At 52.2% G+C, this 17497-nt stretch overlaps 1 protein-coding gene and 1 pseudogene across 4 annotated transcripts; both read left to right on the top strand.

The window, feature by feature from the left end:
• Positions 1–853: 853 nt before the first annotated feature.
• LOC100677494 (glutathione S-transferase theta-1-like) lies at positions 854–7175 on the top strand. Of its 4 annotated transcripts, XM_003419127.4 has the most exons (5): positions 854–1015; positions 3001–3088; positions 4834–4984; positions 6385–6561; positions 6747–7175. In XM_003419127.4, the coding sequence occupies exons 1-5, from the start codon at positions 904–906 to the stop codon at positions 6939–6941; spliced, it is 723 nt and encodes a 240-aa protein (XP_003419175.1). In that variant the 5' UTR covers positions 854–903; the 3' UTR covers positions 6942–7175. The 4 variants fall into 4 exon arrangements, with proteins under 4 accessions (XP_003419175.1, XP_064128023.1, XP_010597013.1 ...); XM_023559335.2 differs by lacking the exon at positions 854–1015 and having other exon boundaries at positions 2637–3088; XM_064271953.1 differs by lacking the exons at positions 4834–4984; positions 6385–6561.
• Positions 7176–7403: 228 nt separating this feature from the next.
• LOC100676078 (glutathione S-transferase theta-1-like) lies at positions 7404–16300 on the top strand (annotated as a pseudogene).
• Positions 16301–17497: the final 1197 nt, after the last annotated feature.

A 17497-nucleotide genomic window follows, 5' to 3' on the forward strand; every position in this document is an offset into this window, starting at 1 on the left:
GATGAGGTTGTGGCCCATATAGACTTGCTTCTTCTCTGTGCTTTTGGTTACCTTCTTACTGTTTCATTCCCAGTGAGTAGAGATTGTAGTTGTGTCTTAGATGGCTGCACACAAGCTTTTAATATCCCAAACCCTACTCACTTCACTAAGATGGAGATCATAATTTTTGTGAAGTATGTTATGCTAATTAACTGTGTTGTCCCCTAAGACAATGGTCCTAAGCCTTCAAACCCAGAATGAAGTGAACTTCTTAGAGGAAGGGAAGAAAACTCCCATATAACAGGTGCAAGTGGCTTTCAGTGGAGCCCTGGGAGTGCAGTGGTGGTGGTTAAGAGCTATGGCTGCTAATGAAAAAAAGCTGGCAGTTGGAATCCATCAGCCGCTCCTTGGAAACCCTACAGAGCAGTTCTCCTCTGTCCTACAGGGTCGCCGTGAGTGAGAATCCACTCGAAGGCAACGGATTTGGTTTTGCAGAAAAGACCTAGACCAGGGTCCATTAAAGGTTGTCCTGGCCACCTGAGGACAGGGGGCCCAGGGACCAGAACGTTACAACTGCCGCTGACGGTGCCTACTTGCCCCCAATCCCTTCTTAGAAAAACTGCCTGGCCCGTAGCCAAGGCTTTAGGAGACAGCCATGCTTTATATCACGTGGCATCGCTCCCACCGAGCTGAGTGACCACTTGTCCCAAGAGTAGCCCATCCAGCTGCTGGTGCAGAGATGAGCCCAGCCCCGCGGATCCGCCCCGCTGGTCGCGCCAGCGATTGGAGCAAAGCGCCGGACTCCCGAGGCCGCCCATCAAGGCGCGGGGCTGGGGGAGTGGCCGCGACGGCCTGCCATAAAGTGATACGTCTCTGCCCAGGCCTGAGTCTACCGCCGCCGTGAGTCTGTACCGCTGCCCCGCCATGGGCCTGGAACTTTACCTGGACCTAGTGTCCCAGCCCTGCCGCGCCGTCTACATCTTCGCCAGGAGGAACGGCATCCCATTCGAGCTGCGCACCGTGGACCTGCTCAAAGGTGTTAGGCCGAGAGGGCGGGAGGGCCACAGGCCAGACCTCCCTTAGGGGGATCCTCCATTCCTTGATCTAGCATAGGCCTGCAGACCAGGCCCAGAAGGCAAGCTACCAGGGAGACCCCCCAAACTCTGCTCAGTCCCATGGAAAGAAAACAGGGCTCAACTGAGGCCAAATAAAGGAGGGGAACATAAACAGAGGAGAGACCTGGCTAACAGGAGGGGGTGCAAGCAGGACATGGAGATACAGGACCCCCAAAAAAAGACTGGGCAGAAAGAGAGGGGCCAAGGGGCTGAGGTGCAAGTTGAGAGACTGAGACAGAGCTGGGTCCCTGTCTGAGGTGTTGCCCTATCTGAGGGTGGGGACAACCCCTTCAGGCCCCTCCCTCCCCACCTGCCCCCTACAATGGCCCAGTCCCTATTGGGGCCCCCTCTGTCCCTTCCTCTTTTTGCCCCCCTGCTTTAATTTTCCTCTGCCTTGCTTGCTGCAGCCAGGAAGGGGAGTACCCCAGGGGGCTGCACTAGCTTCAGACACCAGCACGTACTCTGGAATGCTGGGATCAGGAGGGGGATGGCGGCTTGGTGGGCCTGCACCCTGGGTCCCTGAGGCCCCCTGAGGTTCCCAAGGACACAGCCAGCAGGGTAAGGTGGGGCAGGTGGGTGAGGACTTGGGGGAGGGGTGCAGATCCCCAGCGGGACTGGGTGGATACAACTGTGGTCTGCCTGGCTGACTTGTGCCTTTGGCTGCTGTCCCTCCGCCTAAAGCATCATCAGCCCCTCCCTGCCTCCTTTGTGGACTGCTCCACTTGTACTGCAGGGGTTTCCTGTGCAGAGTGTGGCTGGGGTTGGGGAGAGGACAAAGTGGAGGTGCAGGGGGAGGAGCGCCTTACCAGGAGAGGAGGGGAGGGTGTTCTTGGGGAAACAAGAGTCTGAAAAGAGGGGAAAGGAAGGGTGGGGGATGTGGCTGAAGCTGGAGGGCCAGAGGACCATGTGTGGCTGCTAGGAGCTTCCACCTGACTGTTGATAATGGGGAGACACCAAGGGCTGTGGAGCAGAACAGCAATGAGCCTTAACTGCCCATCAGAAGCTTCCCTCTGGCTGTATGTGCAGGAACAGAAACCAACCAGATGAACTCAGCCAGAGGCTATGGTCCCAGGGGACACTGGACAGTACCTTTGATAGGCTGTGGGTAGAGCAAGAAATTCTACTGTTCCAGCTTCAGCAGAGCCTCAAGGCAGGGCCAGGGCTGTGTCCCCAGTGCCCAAGGTGGGATAGGCAAGGGGACATAGAGACCAGTAAAAGTAGCCTATGAGTAAGTCAACCAAAATAACCAAACCAGCTGCCATTGAGTTAACTCCAACTCATGGTGACCCCATGCGTGTCAGAGTAGAAATATGCTCCATAGAGTTTTCAGTGGCTAGTTTTTCAAAAGTAGCTTGCCAGGCATTTCTTCCCAGTTCCTTCTGGGTGGACTCGAACTGCCAGCCATGTGGTTAGCAGCTGAATGCTCACAAGCCAATAGATAGCAGGAAAAGGCTACTTCTCTGTGACTAGTGACCCTCCCCTAGAGTCTGGGAGGGGGTGCACCACTTGAGTGATCAGCCACTCTGCCCCCGCAGCTTGGGCACCCCGAAGCTGGCAGTGGTGGAAATCGGGAGAGTGAGTGCAAGGAGTGCCAGGGCAGAGATGGACCCCAGGCCAGCTGGAGCACCTGGCCCTGCACACTGAGCTCCTTGGAGAGGAGTGGCAGCAGGAGAAGGGTGGCGAGAGGCTGTGCCCGTAGAGACGTGACAAGGCAGGTAAAGCCAATTTCCCACCAGCGGAAACAGGAGCCTCTCCTTCCTCCTGTAGTGACCCCACTCAGTCTTTGCCATGTGGGAAGCAGCCCAGGGCCTGAAGAAGAGCCACAGAATTGGGGTTTGGGCAGGGCAGGCAGTGGGTCCAGGCCATGGAAGACTCAGTGTCCCACTCATGCTGATCTCCCCCACAGGCCAGCACTTCAGCAATGACTTTGCCCAGGTGAACCCCCTGATGAAGGTGCCAGCCTTGAAGGACGGTGACTTCATCTTGACTGAGAGGTAGCCAAGGCTCCAGGGCCACTGCCAGCTCTCACTGGAACTGACCTGTCGTAACCCTCTATTTTGTCGACACGAGGACTGAAGTCCTCAAGGGTGGAGGGCCCTTTGCCCAATGTCCCACCTAGAATGAGGGGTGGGACCCAGGCCCTGCCGCCCACTGCTCCCGTTCATGGGGATGGTGGGAAAAGCAAGCATCTGACTTTATTTCTGCACCAACCCTTTGGAAAGTGCATGCCTTTCCTGCAAGGCTTGGGTCACAGGGCAAGATAGGGAAGGGTGGCAGATTCACCCAAATGGAGCACAGCCGTGGAGGGGCAGACCTCTTGCCAAGCTTGGGTCGAGATGACCCAGAGGAGTGTGGGCTGCCCAGTGGCTCCATCTCTGGGTGCATCTCTGGCCCCAGGTGGGGCCTTTTGAGCTGTGGATGGGGCAAGAAATTCAACTGTCTCAGTTTCAGCAGAGCCTGATGGCAGAGCTATGGCTGTGTCTCTAGTGCCCAGGGCGGGGTGGGCAAGGGGACATAGGCACCAGCAGACGTGTGGATGACATGTAGGAGAACTTCCCTGTAGGAGAACCGACAGACATGTGGATGTTTCACATCACAGCAGGTCCCCCAAAAGCTGAGACCTCTTCAAGGAAAGTTGTAATGTTTCCTGGTTCTATCCCTTATCAGCTATGTCACTCCAAGGAGGACTTGGAGTTTGTGCTTTAGAGCTTGTCTCCTCTAAAATCTCAAAGTAGATGCACCCCCAGTGAATCCCTCTGACACGCTGCCAGCTCCATTCTTCTCGTTGGTGCCCCTAATGTCCTGAGTCCTTGTGCTTGTCTGTGCCAGCACCCATTGGTGTGGCAGGGGAAGCATGCAGTCTCTGTATTCGCTCACCCTCAGAAGCTCCGTGGCTCACAGGAGCCTGTTGCCCTCGTCGGGGTGGGGTGGCTTGAATAATTAGCTGGGACCAAAAAGGCACTCCAGGGCATCCTGCAAAGATGACCGAGTTATTAAGCAGGGGCTAGGTATAGGATTCGTAGTAGGGAATACGGACCAGGGGCAAATTCAGAAGCTTCCTGCCTTTGAGGCTCAGATGCCCAGCCCCATATGCTGCAGTTTCCCCAAAGTTTTCTGATGGTCCCAAATTCACACATCCTCAGTGTCTTCCAGGCCCATCCCTGTCCCGACACCATGTTCTGCCTTTGTAACCAAGGGCCTTATCTTTGCTGCTGTTGCACTGTCCTGCAGTGCCACCAGTATTTCCTGAAGGATGCTTTAGGGAGCTGAACTATCCCATTTGGTTTAGGCAGACGTTCTTCCTGGCAGACAGAGTGTCATAAAGAACAAAGGTCTGACAAGAAAGTCTTAATGAAAAATCAGGCCACTTGAAGTCAGTCTGAATGCCAGATAATGGGACTAGATGCAAAATGGAAAGAATTGAACTTCCTTATGGCTCAGCTTTGGTGCCATCTTCCCCAGAAAGCTCTCTCTAGTTCTCCGATCAGAAACTTTGAACACCTGGCAGGACACTCTGCTATGGGATTTTGCCTGGTGGTAGGACAAGCCTGGGCATTAGCCTCTGAAAAACTCTCAGCTCTGCCACTTAAGGGTTGTGTGCCCTGGGGCAAGTCTCTTCATTTTGCCAAGCCTGGTTTCCTTGTCTGGGAAATGAGGATAATACCTTGGCAGATTGTCAGGAAGATTACAGAAGGCACTCTCTATAAAGCACCTAGCACTCATCATGTCCCTCCCTCAGTGTGGCCATCCTGCTGTACCTGGCCCGCAAGTATAAGGTCCCTGACCACTGGTACCCTCAGGACCTGCAGGCCTGTGCCCTTGTGGATGAGTACCTGGCGTGGCAGCACACAGCCCTGAGGAAAAACTGTCTCCGGGCCCTGTGGCGTAAGGTGAGGCTCCAGGGAAAGGTAGGGAGGGCAGAGGGCACCACCCCAGAGGGGCTCAGGCACCATTCCGTTCTTTTCAGTTTAGATAATTTCTGTTGTTCACTGATTGTTTCTTCTGCTGTGCCCGGGTTGCTATTAAACCCATCCAATGAATTCTTTATTTCAGATATGTATTTTTTAGTCCTAGAAATTCCATTTGATTTTTTTTTTTTGGGATTTCCATTTCTCTGCTGAAACTTTCCATCTCTCCATGGGCGTTGATTGTGGATTCAAGTAAAATGAAATCTTTGATAACTTCAGTATTTTCTCAGTTTATCATGATGTTGCTTATTGGCCTAGTTGTGAAGAGTTTTGTTTTCTTTATGTTAAGGTATAACCCATACTTAAGGCTGTAGTCTTTGATCTTCATCACTAAGTACTTCAAGGCCTCTTCGCTTTCAGCAAGTAAGGCTGTGTCATCTACATATTGCAGGTTGTTTATGAGTTTCTTCCTCCCATCCTGAGGCCATGTGCATCTCAATTAGGACTAGTCATATTTCAAGAGCTCAGTAGCCACTTGTGACAAGTGGTTACCGTGTTAGCAAAAGTTTAGGCTTCGTTTCCTTTTTCTCCTGTTTTTTTTTTTTTTTTTCCTTCTCCCGTAGCTCTTTGATGGCTTAAGAAAAATAAGCTTTTTTTCTTTCCAGTGTCATTGTAGGAGCAATGGTCTTTTGCAACATCTATATACTAATATATAATATATACTAATCCACGAGGCGCTCCTTGGAAACTCTAAGGGGCAGTTCTACTCTGTCCTCTAGGGTCACCGTGAGTCGAAATCGACTTGACGGCAGTGGGTTTTTGGGTTTTTGTATACTAATCAGAAGTGGAACACCAAGTCTTCTAAAATACAAAAAAATTTATAGCTAATTCTACTGGCTGCCATTGAGTCGACTCCGATTCATGGCAACCCCATGTGTATCAGAGTAGAACTGTGCTCCAGAGGGTTTTCAGTGGCTGATTTTTTTGAGATAGATCACTAGGCCTTTCTTCTGAGATGTCTCTGGGTGGACTCAAACCACCAACATTTTGGTTAGCAGTTGAGTGTTAACTATTTGCAACACCCAAAGAATTCCTTAGCTAATTCTAGGTCATGGGTTTTATTGTCTTGTCTTAAATCATTTTTTATATAAAAAAGAAACATTAGAGAACAAAAATGGAATGATTTCTTTGTTATTTGTTATTGTGACTCCTTCCTGAGAGGCCACCACCCTTTGGAATTGAGTGCCAGTCCTTCTGTGCTGGCCTAGCTGGGCCTTGGAAGAAAGGCGCATGTAACTAGGAGGCAGCCCTGAAAGGTCTTGCCTTCCTGGCTCCCCAAGGCTGGGCTGGCCCCAACCCCCTCTTGGCCTTCCTGCCAACAGGTGATGTTCCCTGTCTTCCTGGGAGAGCCACAGTCTCCTGAGATCGTGGCAGCAACTCTGGCAGAGTTGGATATGACCCTGCAGCTGCTTGAGGACAAGTTCCTGCAGAACAAGGCCTTCCTTGCTGGGCCACACATCTCCCTGGCTGATCTGGTGGCCATCGAAGAGCTGATGCACGTGAGTGCTGTGGGCAGGGTGGAGCCCAAGGTGGCTGCTAAAGGCTTGCTCATGCTTCCTCTGCCTGGTGTGGGACTATGCTGATGTGGAGACCCCTTCTGGAGCTCTGTGTCCCCAAGGCCAGGCAGATGCTCCCTGTCCCTGGCCTCTTCTATTATCCTTATCGTGTTCCCCTCTCCCTACAGCCTGTGGGTGCTGGCTGCCAGGTCTTCGAAGGCAGACCCAAACTTTCTGCATGGCGTCAGCGCGTGGAGGCGGCAGTGGGGGAGGACCTTTTCCGGGAGGCCCATGAGGTCATCTTGAAGGTCAAGAGTACTCCACCTGCAGACCCCACCACAAAGCAGAAGTTGATGCCGCGGGTGCTGGACATGATCCAGTGAGGTCCGCCCTCAGCAGCTCACAAAGCACCTGCATTTTCATGATCCCACCAAAGGCAGGTGCAGTGAGCACCTGGCTTCCCAGGCCAGAGCCTTCCCTGATCTCTCTCCCACAGCTGCCTGCAAGTCACCATGATAATGCACAGACCTTCAAGGGCACACCCAGAACACCTCTTTAATCACTGCTTTTTGATTTTTGATTTAAGTTTGGGTAGTAAATCTGGCCTTGGTCTGTGGTTCTCCTTCATACTCTGTTGTGTGATTTATATGACTTTCTATCTTGGCCATGGTCTTGGTCTTTATTCAAAAAGCACTTTCCCTTCCTAGGTCCTGTGGGTCAGCTTTCCCTTGAAGGTAGCCTTGAGTGAAATGAACAAATTCCCTTTAGCCTTCTGCTTCTTGGAAAAAGTAACTTATCAGACCACATGGGGGTCAGCAGGCATCCAACATGGGTTAGCTGTAGGTATGGTGGTCAGTCAGTTGGCCAGGCTGGCCTCCAGGACATGGCATGAAATACTTTCACTCATGAGTCGATAGAGGAATTGGTCCCGAGAAGAAAATTCAAACAGCAGCTCTCCTGGTCAGCGCCCAGTCATGCAGGGCCTTGAATGCCACACCTAGGGATCTGGCTGTAAGCTAGAAACAGGAATGGAGTGCTCAGATTGCATTTTAGAAATAATATCCTGGCTGCTGGTGAGGGTTGGACTGGAGGGCAGTGAAAGAAGAAGCAGGGAGATTGGATATTATAGCCATCCGGGCAAAGGTGACCTGTGGACAGGACAAGCCACTGAAGGGGGTGGAGGATCCCAGCCTGAGAGGGCCACAGCACGAGGCCAAGAAGACCCCCTTGTGAGGGATAAGGCTTAAATGGGGAACGTGGGGGGCCAGGGCCCTGGGCCCCAGGGAGGCAAAGATAGTATCAAGTTTCCTGGTCAACAGTCTTCTGGCCAAAGCGCTGCCTCTGAACCTTGAGGTTGATGACAGGTTCTTGTAGCTCCAGGAGGCTCTTTTAAGGACTGGGGGTATCATAGCTAAAGGCTTCAGGGGTCCTAGGGTTACAGCTGGGGGGACTTGGCCCTGGCAAAGGGGATGGGGGAAGTTCTGTCCAATCCCAGGCACTTCTGCTGGCCCCAGCCCTCTGCCGGAGAGATTAGCTAAGTGTAGTGAATAGGACCCCAGGAACTGGGGAGGGGCAGTTCTTTCCAGCCGGGCTGTGGGGGCCTGGCCTCAAGGATGCACAGACACCCTCCCCAGCCTTTCTTGGGCTCCTCCTCTCTTTGTATTCCCAGCACACCCCTAAGCTCCTCTCTTCCCTCATCTCTGGGTGGGGGAGGGATGGGGCTTGGGCAGACTGCAGGCAACCTTAAATTCACCGAAGGTCTGTGCTGGAAGCGCCCTTGACGACCACACATCCAGTTCCCCATTACCACGGCCCCTTCCCCATGAGACAGAGGTGGGCCCCTTCCCCATGAGACAGAGGTGGGCACGAGATCTGGGGAAAGGGGCATGACTTAGCATCAAGGGCCCAGTTTAAGAGCCCAAGTCTACCCCTGCCCTCTTGTTTTGCAAGGGACCTCCTGCTGTGGCGCTGTACATTGGCTCAAAGTACTGGGGAGCAAGCCAACAGGCGGGGAGGGCTTGGCCCGCGCGGGCGAGCCTCTGAGATCTCGCCGTTCTTTTCCCTGCTGTCCCCTCTGGCCCCCTCCAGGGGCTGGAGATCTACCTTGACTTATTGTCCCAGCCCTGCCCCGCAGTGTACATTTTCGCTAAGAATGGTGTCCCTTTCGAGCTGCGCCCTGTGGAGCTGCTCAAAGGTGGGCTCACGGGTGGCCGGGGATTTGGGCCCCTTGGCGCAAGCGGACCCCCTCCACCGGCGCCGCCTTAGAGAGGCTTTCCAACCGGGACACCGCGCTTCAGAGTGTATTTTTAAAGAGCCTCGAACTTTGTCTGGTGAATACAACATATTCTTCAAAATATGGATTAAGATGGAGCAGAGCAGACCGAGGGCTGCCGGTGGTGGAGGAAATGGGGAGAGGAATGGGGTGAGGGTGGAATACCTCCACACCCCGGCTTAGAGACAACGTGATGCTGCTGCCTCATCTTCCGGTTGGCCCCGGCCCAATCTCTTCAGTGTCTGCATCTCTGGGGAGGAGAGGGTTGTCCCAAACACACAGGGTACCCGCCTCCATCCCAACCAAAGGTTTCCCCTTTCCTCCCACCTGCCTAGGTCCCTTCCATTTCTATTTCTTACCTGTCTTTTTTTTCTGCTGTTTCTTTTTCTAGTTTCTGGCTTGCTCCTGATCATGGGGGGGCTCCCACTAGCTGGAAAGGGCTGCTGGGTCTCTGGAGGCTGAGGGCCCTGAGGGCTCTGGGAAGCCCCGGGCAGAGCTGTGGTGTTGGGTGGCCTGGCTGGCCTGCAGACACAGCTAGAGCAGGCCCCAGTGGAGAGACAAGGACTGGACAGTAAGGCCAACACATGGGAGGGGACCCCTGCTTGGAGGATCCCTTCCACATTTCACTCTTTGTTGTCTCCAGCCCAGGCACCCACTTCCATCTTATTAACTCTTTTAATTGTTTTTCTATTCTCTATTTCATTTAATTCTGCTCTGATTTTTATTATTTGCTTTCTTGAGCTGCCTGAGGGTTTCCTTTGTTGCTTTTGTTCAGGTTGTAGGGATAATTCTTTGATTTTGGCCCTTCTTTTTGTATGTGTGCATTTATTGATATAAATTGACCTCTGAGCACTGCTTTAGCTGTGTCCCAAAGGTTCTGATAGGAAGTGTTTTCATTCTCATTGGCTTCTATGAATTTCTTTATTCCATCCTTAATGTCTTCTATAAACCCGTGGTTTTTGACCTGGGTATTGTTCTTTTTTATTGTTCAGTTTCCAAGTGTTTGATTTCTTTTCTCTGCTTTTTCTGTTATTGATTTCTACTTTTATGGCCTTATGGTCAGAGAAGATGCTTTGTAATATTTTGATGTTTTGGATTCTGTTAAGGCTTGCTTTTTGACCTAATATGTGGTCTATTCAGGCACCCACTTCTGCACTGCCACCCTTGCTGTGGCCTTCCCAGCTCTCCATGAATCAGGGGCTGAGCAGAGGCAGTTTCTGGAGGCGGAATGGGCAGGGGTGAGCGTGTCCACCTAGCAGAAAGGCAAAGAGCCCACAAGTCAGCCTAGCACCAGGCTGGAGCCTTGCACAGTGAGACTCATGGGGTCCTCTGACTTCATACACGTTAACTGGGTGCCTAGTGTACCCCTGGCCCAGGCCTGGGCTGGGGGTATACATAGGTGAGTCAGACCTGGAGGCCCCACTGGGGAGGCTAGGACAGGGCCTCCAGGGAGGAGCCCTGAGGGTTTGGCACAGGAAAGGGCAATGAGCAGAGCTGCTGGAGGCTGGTTGGATAGTGGGGCAGGTGTTCTGGTGAGGGGGTGGAGAGCAGGTATGGCTGGAGTTCTGGAGTCGTGGACAAGTCCCTCAGCCTGATCTGGGATAGGAAGACAGAGTGGAGGGGACAAACCTAAAGTCCAGGGAGAAGGCTGGAGGGGCCCTGGCCAGGGGTGTCTGACATGTATGGAATGGGGCAGGGCCCTGCATCCTCCATCCCAGTTAATCCTCCCCGTAGAGAACAGAAGCCCTGTAGGTCCCAGCAGGGGTGCCTGGGATTGGACAGAATTTCCCCTACTGTCTTTGCCAGGGCGAAGTCCCCCCAAATGTAACCCTGGGGCTCCTGAGGCCTGTAGCTATGATACCCCCATTCCTTAACAGCCTTCTGGAGTGAAAAGACCAGACCAAAATTGAGATCCTGCCTGGCCCAGCTCCAAGGGGGTGGGCATCAGAAGGGTGTACCTCTGGTGGGGTGAGGGTCTTGATTCAATGACCAGCAGAATGGCCTCCTCTTCCCTGATGCCCCATCTGGACAGGGCCCTCAGAAAGTTGGTACTTGGGCATTGGTGGGAGGCAGGCAGAGACCACAGGAGGCTCAGGACTTTCCTCCCCACCCACCTCATTGGGCTCCCCTACAGTCCAGCACCACAGTGACGTCTTTGCCCAGGTGAACCCCCTAAGGAAGGTGCCCCCCTTGAAGGATGGGAACTTCACCTTGGCTAAGAGGTAACTGAGGATCCGGGCTGCTTGTAGGCCTCGTAGGCCAGCCATCTGCATGTCTCCTGTTGATGGCTTGGATTGAGGCTTGTGTGCCAGCCATGGGTGGAGAGTGGGCAGAGGTGCCCAGGGTGGGTGCGGCCATTGAAGTCATGGCATCCCTACTCTTTCCCCTGCCCCACTGTACACATGGGGAAACTAAGGCCCAGAGGGGGCAGGGATATGAGCAAGGTCACAGGTCCCAGCCTGCTTCTAGGCCAGCCCAACCCTCAGAAGAAAAGAGACTGCTAAGTAATAGTAATGGCTGTACCAGAAGTCCCTGGATATGCAAATGGTGAATGCACTTGGCTGCTAACCAAAAGGTTGGAAGTTTGAGTCCACTCAGAGGCATCTTGGAAGAAGGGCCTGGTGACCTACTTTCGAAAAATCAGCCATTGAAAACCTTATGGAGCACAGTTCTACTCTGCACACATGGGGTCACCATGAGTCAGAGTCAACTTGACGGCAGTTGGTTTCATTTTTGGGATTTGTACCGGGCACTTTAGATCTGTTGCTTCTCCCGCCGATCCCGTGGGGCAGGCACGATTTCAGTTCCCCTTAGAGAGTTGAGGGAATGCCAGAAAGCTGCTTTTCCTTGAGCGCCAGCTGGGGGCCGCATTCGGGGCCCAGGCAGGGAGGCAGTGAGCAGAGCCCATGCCCTCCTGGAGCTCACGGTCTAGTGCAGGCTGGGGTGGGTGAGATTGGAGTGGGATGTTGAGGGAAGACTGCCCTGACCTGCAAGAATGGGGGGCATGTGGGGAAGAGTGTTCTGGGCAAAGGCTGTGAGGCAAGGGATACTTAGAGTGCAGGCAGGACAGTGAGGTGGCCAGCATAGCTGGGGTGATGGGGAGAGCAGGAGGGGAGGCCAGAAGGGGCAGGGGAAGATGGTGAGAGGTGTCCCTCTGGCTGGGGTGTGTCATGGGGAAAAAAGATCGCAGGTTAAAATTTTATCAGAAGAGATTTTTATTAAGCAAAGAAAGAGGCAATCATTACAATGAGGGATCTGCCAGTGTGCACTAGGCACCAGAGACTGGCAGAATCCACCGAATCACAATCAGAGAGCCTCTAATATACTACTAAAGAAGGAAGTAAAGCTACACCATTGTCAAAGGCCAGATAACAAAGTGGGACCTTAATAATGATTGGTTTATAGAGCTTTTGTTGACTAGTTACCTACTTAGTGACATTACATTGATTGGTGGCTTGCCGTTTTGTTTTAAGGCTCTATGGGAACAAGCTAACAAAATTCTGATTGGTACTTGGTAAAGTAAGGTAGCTACTGCTTGGTGATTTGGGTGCTCTGTTGGTTAGGTACCGCTTAACAACCAGAGTGCTTACAGAGTGGTCACAGACATTCTTCTCTGGAAATGTAGAAGTTACATAAAAGCTCCTTGCCTTTTTTTTTTTTTTTTTACATGGAAAAACCACATTCTCTTAGATATCAGATAACAGATAGAACTGCCCCAACCAGTTTAGCTTTCTGTCTATGGGTTTTCCACACAGAGTGAATTCTGAAGCTGGACTCTACTTTCACCTTTCTTACTCAGATCAAATGCCTCATATTAATTTTTAGGGTCTCCATATCAGGTGAAAACAGAGACCCTGGTGGGAGGGGAGGGGTGCTGGGCTGCTGGTGGTGGTGCATGCAGGAGGAGTAGCCAGCTGACTGTGTGTTGAAGGTCAAGCCACAGGGTTTGCTGATGGGTTGGAGGTGGGTGGGAGGGACAGGGGCTAGCCTCCACTTTGGTGGTATTCTTTTAAAAGCTGGGATTCACACTCGGAGGTGTTTGGCCCCAGAGCTTATCCTCTAAACAGTTTTATACCTTGGGCTCCAGGCTGCCAGGCCAGATATGGTATGGGGAGAAGTAAGTGGAGGCTTTAGGTAGGTGGAACAGAGGTGGACAGGGTGGAAGCAATGCTCCAGTGGCATCTGGGCGGCCTCCTCACCCCCAAGGAGAGTGCTCGAGGGCAGCTGGCCTAGTTCTTGGTGCTTTCCATGTTTTGGTTGCCCAAGCTGCTCTCATCCTTCAAGACCCATGCCCATTCTCCTGGAATCCTCTGTGATGCCCCCTTCTGAATCCCCATGACATACTCTTTCCTACTTTGTGGCCTTGATTCAGATGATGGGGCTGCCCAGTGTAGAGCTGCATGACCCTGGGCAGTCACCTCTCTGAGCCTCACCGACTTCCCCTACACCTTGGGGATAGTGAAATGCCCCTCACAGGGCATGCATGGGGAAAGAGTATGTGGTGAGCGGGGCCCACCCTGCACAGGGCCAGGCCCCATAGGGTGACTGGGCATGCCACCTACCCTGCCACGTCCCCCCAGTGTGGCCATCCTGTTGTATTTGAGCCACAAGTATGAGACCCCAGACCACTAGTACCCCCAGGACCTGCAGACCCGTGCTCTGGTACTCAGACGAGTACCTGGCGTGGCAGCACATGGGCCTGCGGAGCAGCTGCACCCACACTCTGTGGCAGGTGAGGCCTAGGGGGAGGGGTGGGCACCACCCAGGATGCTTCTCTATAAAAAATTTTGTCAAACCTGAGATCTTAGAACCACCAAATCTTAGGATGATGTCTTAGTTTTCTAGTGCGGCTATAACAGAAATATCACAAGTGGATGGCTTTAACAAACAAAAATTTATTTTCTCACAGTTTAGGAAGCTAGCTGTCTGAATTCAGGGTGCCGGCTCCAGGGAAAGGCTTTCTGTCTCTGTTGGCTCTGGAGAAAGGTCTTTGTCTTTTCTGAGCTTCTGCTCCTGTGTGATCTTAATGTGGCTTGGCATCTCTCTTCCCCCATCTCTCCTTCTTTTGCTTGTTGGTTTTAATCCTTTATATCTCAAAAGAGACTCAGAAACTCTATACTAATCCTGTCTCAGTAACGTAACAAAGACAGTTCATTCCAAAATAGGATTATAACTACAGGTATACAGGTTAAGATTTACAACACTTATTTGTAGAGGGGGGAACACAATTCAGTCCGTAACAGATGCCAAGATTGTCTAGTCCAACCAACTTGCTTATCCAGAGGGGAAACCAAGGCACACAGCCAGGGAGTAACTCCCCCAAGGTGCCTTGATTCCTGATTGTTGGTAGTTAATCTTATGCCCGCTTGCATAGTCCAGGCTGCCTGGGAGCATTGCCTTTTGGGGGAGGAAAAAAATCAAATTCTCACCTTACCACTTCTCTCAAGTCAACCCAGAGTCATGGCAACTCCATGTATATCAGAGCAGAACTGTGCTGCATGGGTTTTCCATGGGTGGTTTTTCAGAAGTAGATCACCAGACCTTTTTTCTAAAGTGCTTCCAGATGGACTTGAACCTCCAACCTTTTGGTTAGCCCCTAAGTGCGTTAACCATTTGTACCACCCAGGAGTCCTGCTATTCAAAATGTGGTTCACAGAGCAGTAGCTTCAGCATTACTAGAAGCTTGTTGGAAATGCAGTCTCAGGCCTGCCCCAGACCCACTGAGGAAGCCCCACTTTAACAAGATCCCAGGGAGATTCACAGGCACATTCATGCTTGAGAAGCCTGGTGTGGAGTAGTAGGTGGGGAGTTGGCAAAGGATGACTGCTGCACTGGGGTGGGCCCTGCACTGAGGCTTTTGTCGTGAGGGCAGTGGGGAGCCATGGAAGGCTTTATGCAGGGAGAGGATATAGGCAGATTGGGGTTGCAAAAGGATCCCACTGGCCACACTGCATGAGGACCCAGGGAGAGGGGGAGGTTGTTGCCATGTCTGAGAAGATGAGAGGCCTGGGCTGGTGGTGGCTGTGGGTGGAAGGGGTAGGGGGTGAGGAGAAAGCCAAAGACCTGGTGATGGATCGGATGGCGGGGGGAACCACGCTGGGCTTTGGGCAGGTTCCTGACCCCTTGCTCTGCCTGCCAGCCCACCAGGTGACGTTCCCCATGTTCCTGGGTGAGCCAGTGCCCCCCGAGACACTGGCGGCCACACTGGCCAAGCTGGACAGGTGCCTGCATCTGCTTGAGGACAAATTCCTACAGAACAAGGCCTTCCTTACTGGGCCCCACATCTCTGTGGCTGATCTGGTGGCCATTACAGAGCTGATGCACATGAGTGCAATGGGTAGAGTGCCCTGTTGGGCAGTGGGGTGCCTTGGGTGGGAGCCGACATCCCAAGTTCCTGGCTGTGGGACCCTGAGCAAGTCACTTCACCTCTCTGAGTGTTGACGTCCTCAACTGAGAAATAGGGCTTCACCCCCGCACCCCACAGCGACATGGAAGAGTCTCCTAGGGTCCTCTAGGAGGGGAGCCTCAACCTCTCATATATGTGAGAGAGGAGGGAAAGTCTACGTGGGGACCCTGAAGCAGGCCTGCGGTCTGTGTGTGGCTGCACCTAGCCCCTTCATCCAGCTCCCTCTCCTCATAGCCCATCAGCGCTGGCTGCCAAATCTTTGAGGGCTGACCTAAGCTGGCTGCATGACGCCAGCGTGTGTAGGCTACAGTGGGGGAGGATCTCTTCCAGGAGGCCCACGCAGTCGTCATGAAGGCCAAGGACCTGCCTCCGGCAGACCCTTCCACGAAGGAGAAGCTCAGGCCCTTGGTGCAGGGTTTGTTGCAGTGAATGGTGGCCCAGCCTGCAGGGCCACCAACAGAGGATCCATGTGATCGGAATAAAGAGATGCACTGCCTTTCCTCGGCTGACAGCAAGACATACCTGCGTGGTTTCTTGTCCACGGTCCCCTCCATGCTTTGTTCTTTCTTTTTCTCCCCACTCCAGTCAGCCTTTCCCACCAGCTTCCACATGACCTCTAGAAAGAGCACTGTTGTTGTTAGCTGCCATGGGTTTGACTCCCGACTCATGGGGACCCCATGTACAATAGGATTAGACTATTGTGATTCATAGGATTTTCATTGACTGATTTTTGGAAATAGATTGCCAGGACTTTATTCCTAGTCTGTCTTAGCCTGGAAGTTCTGCTGAAACCTGTTCAGCCTCATAGCAACTCACAAGCCGCCACTGACAGATGGGTGGTGGCTGTGCACGAGGTGCGCTGGTCGGGAATTGAATCTGGGTCTCCTACCACTGAACCACTTGAGAAAACATTAGTAAACACATCTTTGATCTTGTTCCTCCGCTGTTTAAACCTTTCCCTGGCTCCTCACTGCTAGGAGGCTAAAGTGCAAGCTATTTGCATTCAAGGGGCTGCCCCAATCCTCCAAGCACACACGAGGTCTGTGGTTTCCAGGCCCTTGGCCTTAGCTCATGCTATTCTCTCTGCTCAAAGAGTCCCTCCTCACGTTTGTTGCCTGGTGGTCCTTCCTGATCTTTTGGTATTTGGCACCATGTCACCTCTACCGGGGAGACTTCCTGACCTCCCCAGGCCCAGGCCAGATTGGGTACCCCTCTGGGCTCCTTAGCCCCAGTACTCCCCTCGGTCCTGGCAGGGAGCAAGTTCCATGCCCCCAGGGCAGAGCACACATCCTAGTAGACTGGGGGAAGAAATGTCTGAATCCGAAATGGCCTAGGTATTGGGCATTTCTTCTCCCACAAGTGCTGTTACTGCCAATCATGGGTTCGAGCTGCCTGCTGCAAAGCCAATATTGAGACAGAAGGAGGTAAGCAGTAAGAGGGCTTTTCTGAATACTGGTATTCAAGAGACAGAGGGGGTTAAATTTCTCCCAAATTCTGTCCAATTCTAAAGAGCTAGCCAGAGAGTTTTATAGGGCGAAGGTCACCTAATGTTTTCAGCAGTAGTCCACAGATGGTCTTATACATCACAAAACAACTACAAGAAACTGTTAAACTAAAGATATGCCTGTCAGACATCTGGACTCTAACCAGTATGTTTGTAACAGCCTGAAAAAACTCACAGGAATCTCTCGGCTAGTGGAACTGTTCTCCCAAGTCCACTCTGGCTGAGATAGGGAGCAAGAAAGAAAGTTGTAGATTAAAAATGTCAGGCAGCTTTTCTGTCGTTTTGTGGGCTGAAGGCCATTTCTCAAGAGAACAAAAAAGAGAAGAGAGACCAAGGCCATGGGAGCTGAGAGAGCTCCGCACCGCTTTGGAAGAGACTGGTGCAATAAAAAATGTTTTTAAGGATTACTTAGAGCATCATTATGGTATTAGTTATGTCAAGCTCTCAATCACCCATTGTGAATAGGAGAAAACATGTTGTAAGGCATTAGGGTGTTTGTTAAGAATGGAACAGGCTGCTCAGCCATATCTTGAACAGAACCTGCACCATTTTCTAAAGACTAGAGATTAATCACATTTTATACAGCTATACTAAAACGAACGAAGGAATATCTTCTCTCTAATATTAAAACACTGTAGAAAATGTATTTTCTCTACTTCAGTGGGGCGCAGGGCTGGGTCAGGAACCTCCCTGTGTCTCAGGCTATTTCCTTGCTCTCCAAGGGCAGCAGGCAGCCTTGCTTCCCCATGCCTATTTG

Source organism: Loxodonta africana, chromosome 19 (genome assembly GCF_030014295.1).
Source record: "Loxodonta africana isolate mLoxAfr1 chromosome 19, mLoxAfr1.hap2, whole genome shotgun sequence".
NCBI classification, from domain to species: Eukaryota; Metazoa; Chordata; class Mammalia; order Proboscidea; family Elephantidae; genus Loxodonta; species Loxodonta africana.